The sequence below is a fragment of the Chenopodium quinoa genome, unplaced genomic scaffold (assembly GCF_001683475.1).
Source record: "Chenopodium quinoa cultivar QQ74 unplaced genomic scaffold, ASM168347v1, whole genome shotgun sequence".
NCBI lineage: Eukaryota > Viridiplantae > Streptophyta > Magnoliopsida > Caryophyllales > Amaranthaceae > Chenopodium > Chenopodium quinoa.
The window spans coordinates 14771942-14781833 of record NW_018742204.1 but is presented as its reverse complement, the minus strand read 5'-3'; the positions used below and the strand labels follow the sequence as shown (position 1 = coordinate 14781833).

The 9892-nt window shown below is 36.1% G+C and overlaps 1 protein-coding gene across 1 annotated transcript; it reads left to right on the top strand.

Annotated features, from left to right (window-relative positions):
• The first annotated feature begins 8588 nt into the window (after nt 1-8588).
• LOC110732560 lies at nt 8589-9062 on the top strand. The gene has a single exon (XM_021912547.1). It carries the CDS (start codon nt 8589-8591, stop codon nt 9060-9062), a length of 474 nt encoding a protein of 157 aa, XP_021768239.1.
• The last annotated feature ends 830 nt before the right edge of the window (nt 9063-9892 follow it).

Below are 9892 nucleotides of genomic sequence, written 5' to 3'. Positions count from 1 at the left end.
CTCTCTTAATCATTCACCAACTCTCATCAAGATTCTCTTTGTTATTCTCTCTCTCTCTTTTTCTAAACTAGCCTTTTCTCAAATACAAAATTCCACATTAGCAAGATCTAGAAACACCTAGCCATATTCGAAGTTGCCTTCGCCCTAGACGTGAAAGGTTTAATTTCTGAGGGTTTGGTCCCAAATCTCTATTTCAATTATTTAACTTAATTGTTGATTATTATTTTCCTTGAAGTTACTAACGTGTGTATTTTGTTATTAGAAAGAGGTACGAGGCATCAAAGTAAGTGATTTAATGGTTTTTATTGATATTATGATGTAGAAATCATGTTTATATTGTTATTATGATATTCCTAATATCATGTCTAGGGTAACTTTAATATCAAATATGCTTAATATGATTCCTGCGATGCTTCCAATGTTCTTCCTAATATTTATGATTGTTAGTATCATGTTAGGGCTAAAGATTTGATTTTTATTGTTTAGTGACATGCTAGGGTTTGTTATTAATCTTGTTAGTATCATGCCTAGGATCTTGCTATTATTATTATGCTTTAATATTAACATGAACATGATTATGATTATAGTTGTTATAATTTATGATGATTATGAATATTATTATTATTGTTATTTTGATGATGATTATTGTATTTATGATTATTATTGTTTTGATTATGACTATAATTTTATAATGATGATTATTATTATTGTTATGATTATTATTATGATTATTATAATTATTATTCATGATATTGATTATTATTATGTTGCTTGATGCTATTTTATTTTTATTGCTTGATCACACCTTTTATGCATGTTTAAAGGGAATTGGTACTTGTAACCACGCTTAATAAGATAATTAATAATCTTGTTTAGGGTTAATGTGATTATAATTTCAAGTGATCGCCAATAATAATTTATTTGTGCATTAAATTCAACCAACATAGATAAACAGGTTTAGGGTTAAACCTATTGATTGCATGTTAATTAGAAAGCGCACATGAATACGATCTGAATAAAGTAGAGGCCTATTATTAGGGCAGGTTCAATCTCTTTTAGGTTGGATTTGTACCTTCATCCCCGAACCCTTATTTGGTTCTAGACCTTATGGAGTTGACGATCTCTTGGATCGTTAAGGGGTGTAACCTTCACCCTGTGAACGGTTTACAAGTTCCTAAAACTTGTCGGCGACTCTTTCGCTCTATTTTTTTCCCTTTTGGACGCCACCGTACTTTAGTGTATGATCATAGTGGGGCTCAAGCTAGTGGGATTAAAGCTTGAAATTATTCCCTACAGTACCCGTTAGGAATCAGGCCGAACGTAGCTCTAGTCGAACCTTGCACAAGTGTGTGTATACCTCAAAAAGGTCTTTTTAAGGGTTGTAACGTGGTTAGGCTAAAGGTTGAAAAAGAAGGAGATAAAAGGCTCAAGACCATCGATAAGCCCCCAAGGTGTGCAACTTTGCTTTTGAATCTTTGAATTTTTTATGCTTGAGTTTCTACTCTTTTTTTAGCTCTTTATTTTTTTTGCTCTATTTTTGTTTTTGCATTTTTTGTATTATTTTGAACCTTTTTTATAAGTGTGGTCAATCCCGATTTTGCGGTCTATCACTCACTTGGCATTCATGTTTCTCAGGCACGGTACCGAGCACTCGATAAGAGACGCAATCTGAGACGTGTTCATATCCAAAGACATGTTCATGTCAAAGACATTGGAACACTTGCCCTTTTGTACACTTTTATTTATTTTTTTTCTTATTTTTTGCTATATTAATCTTTTGAAGTCACTCAAGCTTTTTATGAAATTGAAAATTGCATAAGTTGCACACCATCCCATCCCAAGATTAGGTAGATATGGGTTTAAAAATGAAAGGTCTATCGTTAGGCGAGGCTCAAAGTGGTTTATCGAAAAAAGGATTGTATATTTGAAAGGGCGAAAGGTATGATATGGCTACAAGAGGTGCCTTAAATCATTGGTATACCTTGTGCTTAATTCGACTTGGAATTTTTTTTTTTTTTTTTTAATGCGATGTAATGAAATGATCATATGCAAAAAAATAATTGCTCATTTTATTAAAAGGAAAAAATAAAGAATCTACAAAATTAATCTAAGGGGAATAAAAAGGTGCCTATGCTAGACTTATTGGGGAAAGGGCAAATAAAAAAACAAATAGAAAAAAAGGTCACGAAATCTTGTCGTTGAAGCTCGCCTCTTGTCTTGTGTCGTTTGCTTTATCATCACTCGCTCTTCTTGTTAGCTGGAGGCATGGGAAGCTTGTTATTATCAATAAAATGTTGGATAGCCTCCTTTAGTTTCCAACAACTCTCAGTAGCATGACCCCTACCTTGATGGTACTTGCAGTGTTCATCTGGATTCCAAGTAGGCAATCTCTTTTCAGGTGCGGGATCTTGAATAGGTCCAATGGGAGTAATGAGTCCCTTGGTATAGAGTCGATCGAAGTCAGTATCGTAGTTCATCCCAATGGGGGTGAAGTATTTCCTTAGTTGCTTCTTAGATCCTTGGTTATCCATGGCTAAAACTTCACCGAGATCAAAGGTAATAACATTGTTACTAGAGTGGCCGTTTTTGGAAGAAGAAAGATTGTCATTCTTTTTTCCTTTCCATCCACTGTCGTTACTATTGTTAGTAGCTTTTTGCTTTGCGAGGTCGTCTTCGATCTCGATACCTATGTCATAGACGGCTCTGAAAGTATTCAAGTTTTGTTGATATTTTAAGTGCTTTGAATACTTTTCTTGGAGATTCTTGATAAACATCCTCACAGACTCTTTTTCGGTGGGGACCTCAATCATCTTAGCGGAAGTTTCCCTCCACTTATTGAAGAAAGAAGTAAAGCCTTCATTCTCTTTTTGTCTTAGCATTTCGAGTTGTCTATAATCAGTTTCGACTTGGATATTGCATTTATACCTATCAATGAAAGCGTTTACCATCGATCCCCAAGTAGAGGTTTTCTCTTTGTCCAGGGAGAAGAACCATTGCTGACAAACGGTTTCAAGAGATAAGGAAAACAAGGAATGAAAGACTTTCTTATCAATCCCCTTAATGTTCATCATAGTTTCAAAGGCTCTTAAGTGAAGATAAGGATTATCTGTTGCCTTGAATTTTGGGATGTCGTTGGCATTGAACTTATGCGGAAGAAGTTCTTTGTCCACCAAGACCCCTTGTGAACTAATGCCTTGAAACTTGTAGTCACTAGACAACTTGCTCAAACTTTCTTGCATGAGGTCCATCTGTTGTTGCTTCATAGGGTCATTGATTTTGAGGGTTAAAACCTTCAATGCCTCAGTCACGGTAGTCAATTGATTCTTAAGTTCGTTGACTTCTTCTTGAGTTTCCAATATCTTTTTAGCTTTCCTCTTTTGACGAATCGGTTTATCAAAAAGTAAGACTTGAATAAAGAGGTTGTCCTTGATTAATTGCCCTTCTCTCCTCGACCAAGTACTGTTGAAAAGGAATTTGGGGATATTAATTGTTAATTATTTGACTCAAACTCTATTCAACATGCAATGGATGGAGGAAGTGAAGAAAGATGGAATAGAATGTACCCCCAACTCGAACGACGGAAAAAATTGACTCATGCATGAACCTAAGACATGGTCATGGTGACATGTACTCAAAGTGTGTGCTAAGACTAGTGAGTGTAAGTGACATGTTAAGACTCGTGTCATAACCATGTGGCTAGACTATGTGACTAGACTCAAGCAAAGACTAAGTTAAGACCTCATGTATATGCATTAAACTGGACAGCCTGTGGTATTTTAGTCATAACTTTTGATCTGTGACTCTGATTGGGAATTTGGGATGAAACCAACGTCAAATTAAAGATAAAACTCGGGGCTACAGATCCATAGTTTATACGACTCGTAGTTCTTCCTAGAACTCCGTCTATGACCAAAACAAGTTGATGTTTGTGCAGTATACGGGAATAAAAATCCGGGTTAACTTAAAGGGACTATGACTCGATTTTAGACATATTTATTAGCTCAAATTAATTAATTAATTAATTAATTAAACAAAGTCCTTTAGTCATAAATCAGTTTATTTAATATTAACACAAGTCAAAGAAATGGTTAGGAAAAAACACATAGAGTATGCACAACCAATAATGCGCAATTAGTCAAGTAGGCAGAATATGATGCAATGAGTTTGTAACCTAACCATGGCTCTAGTTCTCTAAAGTTCGGGATATGGGTTAGTCAATAGAGGGTCCATGGTTAATTTTTTGGATGCACCGCGCGGAAGCCTAACCGTGAAGGGTTGGCGCGAGTGGATGAGACACCGCAAGTTAAGAAAAACTCGCTTCCATGGTTTGGTGAATTCAACATTCTCGGATGTACCCTTTGTTGCTTAGAGCGTTCAATAAGGTAGATAGAGCATGAATTCCCAGAGGGTTATGTCCATATATAGAACACATATGGGTTTCAGAAAAGTGAGAAAAACTCAATCAGGAAGTAGGATCGAGCAAACAGTGCTAAAAAATTGGTCAAAATTAGAACGCATATTTCTGGCTCAGTATTGGAAGAACTTGGCGCCAGCAAACAGAGGCTGACGCCAGCTTTTGGCTTTAGCGCCTGGCGACAGAGTTGTGGTCTAGCGCTAAAGTCAAAATACTGGCGCTAATCTCTGTTCGCTGACATTAGTTCCTACATGCCTCAGCAGCTTTTTGTGCTCGATAAAATATTCCAGTTTCGCACAGTGCTATTTTGACCCTAGTTATGAAAGATATTCCTCAAATTTCCTACGTGTAAAAATCCTATGTTTTAACTCATTACCGACGATCTTTCCAATGAGATCTTTTTTATGCATATGACAATAATGTTAATAAAAATTACGCACATGAAATACTTAGAATTTTTTGAGTCTCATCCACTCATTCTAAATCAGGAATTAAAATAGAAATCCTCCCCAGCAGAGTCGCCAAAAACTGTAGGGAATATTTCAAGCATTATCCCAAACTTGAACCTCATTGTGATCATACACTAAAGTACGGTGGCGTCCAAAGGGAAAGAAGATACAGCAAAAGAGTCGCCAACAAGTTTTAGGAACTTGTAAATCGTTCACGAGGTGAAGGTTACACCCCTTAACAATCCAGGAGATCGTCAACTCCAATAGGTCTGGAACTATGACTGGTAGTTCGGGGATGAATGTACAAATCCAATTTAAAAGAGATTGAACTTGCCCTAATAATAGGCCTCTACTTTATTCTGATCGTATTCATGTGCGCTTTCTGACTAACATGCAATCAATAGGTTTAACCCTAAACCTGTTTATCTATGTTGGTTGAATATTAATGCACAAATAAATCTATTATTGGCGATCACTTGAATTATAATCAAATTAATCCTAAACAAGATTATTAATTATCTTATTAAGCGTGATTACAAGTAAAAATTCCCTTTAAGCATGCGTAAAAGGTGTTATCAAGCAATAACAATAAAATCAAGCAACATAATAATCAGAATTAAAATAATCATAAATCATCATCATAACAATTAGAATCATAATATTCATGTTAAAGCATAATAATAGCAAGATCCTAGGCATGATACTAACAAGATTAATAACAAACCATAGCATGTCACTAAACAATAAAAATCAAATATTTAACCCTAACATGATACTAACAATCATAAACATTAGGAAGAACATAGGAAGCATCATACATTTAATCATACTTGATATTAAAGTTACCATAGACATGATACTAGGAATTTATTGTTGTCACCCTAAACATCAAATTAAGAAAAACATACTAACATGATACTAGGAATCATAATAACAACCTAAGCATGATTTCTACATAATAACATCAATAAAAACCATTAAAGTACTTACTTGGATGCCTCGTACCTCTTTCTAATAACAAAATACACACGTTAGTAACTTCAAGGAAAATAATAAAACAAACAACAATTAAATTAAATAATTAAAAGAGAGATTTGGGACCAAACCATCACAAATTAAAATCTTTCACGTCTAGGGCGAAGGCAACTTCGAATTTGGCTAGGTGTTTCTAGTGCTAATGTATGAGGAATTGTGTTTGTAAAAGGGTAGTTTAGAAAATAGAGAGAAAGAATCAAGAAATTCTTGATGAGAGTTGGTGAAAATTGGTGAAAACTGATGGAGTTTTTAGAAGGCTATTTATAGAAAGAATCAGCCAAAAAGATAGAAAATCGAAACAGAGTTCTGACGCGCAAAAACGAGGTTAGCGCTAGACGCTAACATTACCGTCAGGCGCCAAGCTTAGCGTCAGGCGCTAATGCTGGCGTTTGGCGCTCATTAAATTATTGACGCGTTTTCTAAAATCAGATAAAAATTAACCGTACAGGAGGATAAAATCGTATTTTCCTCAAAAATATTCTTTTATACTGATTAAAACTCTAAAAAGTCAACAAAAGTCAATTTATCAATGCTAATTGAATTAGGAATGAAAAGAACCTTCTAGAAGAATCTAGAAGACTAAAACCATTCCTAATCGCATTAGGAATGATAAATATATATTAGGCCCTCCTCTAGATCATTGGGCTGCATATAAGGCTTAAACGAGGCCCGGTTTAGTAATTTGGCCATAACTTCCTCAATATTCATCGGAATTGGGCTTATAATATATCATTGGAAAACTCTTTTCAAGCCCTATCCAACCACACTAATATTGGACCCATATCATGGACCAACCAAACTGGATTGACCGTTTTCTTAAAATAGATTTTCAAAAAAAGAGAGAAGAGAAAAGAAATTAAAACTATCCGCAACACTCAACTTTCCACACTTTCACTTCATTCGATTACGATTCGACGTGAAAGGTACTCATCATCGGGTTTGATTTGGGGAGACACAAATGGGTGTCTACAGTTCTTGAGTTTGTTGCATCAATTCATTAGGATGTTTTATTCTTCCCTTTTAATCATGCTTTCTTTATTAGATTTAGTTTTAATTATTTATTTCATGCTAGTGTAGTTTATTTGTAGGGTTTCGGAATCCATGTTTATACAATGAATTTTAATTAATGTCATTGATGTTTTGACTATTCATATCTTGCAACCTGATCAATTGTTTAATTAATTATTGTTAATAAGTTTTTGAATTGAAAGACCGTACTTTTAGAGGCTTACCTACAATTAGCATTTATGAATATGTTAGAGACAGTACTGTATATATTGAATTGAGTGTGTTAAGACCCGACCGTAGGCTTAGGAATTGCTCTAGATAATTGATTAGTTGAATTGTTAATGATATTTTGATAGATTTAAGAACTATAAGCATGACACTTTAACCTAGAACTTTTTATTATTTTTATTATCATAGTTTAGATTACCTTTGTATCCTGAATTTCATGACATATTTTAGTTTATGCAATTCCTTAGAAGTTAGATTGAATAGCCATCTTTCTGTGGATTCGACCCTATCTACTTACCTTACTACAATGTTGGTTGATTTTATTAGGAATTTATTTTTGACAAGTGTATGTACGAAAAGCTAGAATTCGCTTAAAATAATGGTCCTAAGTGACTGGGAACCTATTAAAAAGGTAAAAAAAATTTGGTGTATGTGACACGTGTCACCATGTGATTTGGTTAAAATATTTTTTAATCCCACCCACGCAACCCAACCACCGATGAACCTACGTAATTCTGGCAGCGCCCTCCCACTTAGCCCAGCTAGGTCCCATACACCACCCTAAATCTCATCCTTAAACCACCACCCAAATTTATTGTAGGTAGCGAATAAGTGATTATGGGGGCTGCGATGCTTCACTAATTGCAGGTTCATGGGTGAGATTGTTGGTGCGAGAGGAGCAATTGAATGGCTTGATTGTGGTGGGGAGTGATGAGGTGGAGGTGGGTGTTTGGTGTTGTGGGTTGTGCGTTGTTACGGGGCATCTGAATTGTGGTTTCGTGATGGTTGATGTGTGTTTAAGGGTTGGTTCTGATGTGGTCGCGACAAAGCTAGTGGTGTATAGGAGTGTTTTATAGAGTAGTGGAGGGGCTTCGTCGACACTGGAGATGGGTTATGCCGTGAGGTGGCCATGGCACATGGTGGGGAGGGTGACCGTGGGTGAGACTAGCTATTTTCTTTTTTAATTCTTTACAAAAAAAGTATTTTAAGCTTTTCTTTTTAATTATATACCAATTATGTCACCTTAACATTTTATAACATGTTACGTGATCGGCTGGGACCATCTTGAGCGAATAACCCCAAAAGTTCGGATTGTTTATAAAAAAAAAATTCAAAATTGAGATTATTTTAAGCGAACGGACAAATTTTGAGATTATTTTTACCATTTTTCCAAATGTTAGATCTAGCGTTTTAAAAAATTTCTTCAAATTTTGTGTCATAAACATGTAGTATGGAGTGATATAGAAGACTTCCTAGGTTCGCATAAGGGAAATAAACTCCTCATAGGGGATTTCAATCAGGTAGAGTGGTGTTCACAGAAAAAAGGAGGGTCAGACGTGGTAAGGGGTGCTTCTTCCTTTTCAAGCTAGAGAATCAGAAATGGACTACTTGAAATCCCGTACAGGGGAGTAGATTTTACCTGGACCAACAACAAACTTGGTGAGGAGAATATAATGGAACGTCTTGACAGAGCATATTGCAATCGAAGTCATAGGGATTTGTATCTAGAGGCATTGCTTTGGAATTTCCCAATTTTCATTTCTGATCATGGCCCAATCTTGTTTGATTCATGCCCAAAAAAGGTCGAACGAAAAAAAAGACCTTATAAGATCGAAGCGTGGGCATTGAGTTTCTTGGAGGTTACCGCAATTTTAGACTCAGTGTGGAAAGAGGAGATATCAGGGTCTAGGATGTTTGTATTTAAACAAAAGTTAAAGAGAGCTCGAGAAAAGTTGAAAAAGGGGTGTCTAAATTATAGGGATGAGCACAGGATAAACTGGAACCAAATACAGGGGACTTTGACAGATATTCAGCTGAACATCACGAGCGAGCAGAATATCAAGTTGGAGAAGGAGATGAGAAATAAGATGGAGCAGGAGGTAGAAGTGAAGAATATGTTCTGGAAAGAACGAGCCAAAAGTAAATAGGAGAAATTGGGGGGATAGGAATACGACCTTCTTCTTCAGATCAGTCAAAGAGAGAAAAATTAAAAACGAAATACGGGTGATCCGGCTGGGCAAAGAAGACTGGACCTCGGACTCTAGGCGGATAAAAGAGGAGTTTGTGAAGCTTTTCAAGTCTATTTATTCTCCGCCAGCGCTAGAAGATCAGGAAATCAGGCAGGAGACAGAGACCTTGACTGTAGAGTGGCTTCAACACATTCCTTAGCTAGACGCACTCCAAATAGAACATCTGAATGATGACTTCACCAAGGAAGAAATCAAAGCTGCGGTGTTCGGTATGAAATCTCTGAAGGCACCAGGGCCGGATGGGTGTCTTCCCATAGTTTTACAAAAATGCTGGAGTACTATGGGAGAAGACATTTGTCAAGCAGTGAGGAGCTTCCTTAATGTTGGGCATAACTTAAAGGAGTGGAACAAAACGTTTATCTGCCTCATCCCAAAAGAAGCAAACTCAAACAAGGTGGATCTTTTTAGACCAATTGGCCTGTGCAACACGATCTATAAAGTGATCTCGAAATGCTTGGTGAACAGGTTAAAACCGATTCTGAAGGAGGTTATTGGAGAAGCTCAAAATGCTTTTGTCCTTGGGAGACAAATGTCTGATAGTGCGCTAATGGGGCATGAACTGATCCAATTTATCAAGAGGAAGAAAAGGAAGGATGGAAATTTTGCAAGGGTCATGAAGATAGACCTGAATAAGGCATATGATAGAGTTGACTGGGATTTTATTATCAGCATTCTGCAAAAATTGTTCTTTCCTGAGAGATGGATACAATGGATAAAGCAATGCATAA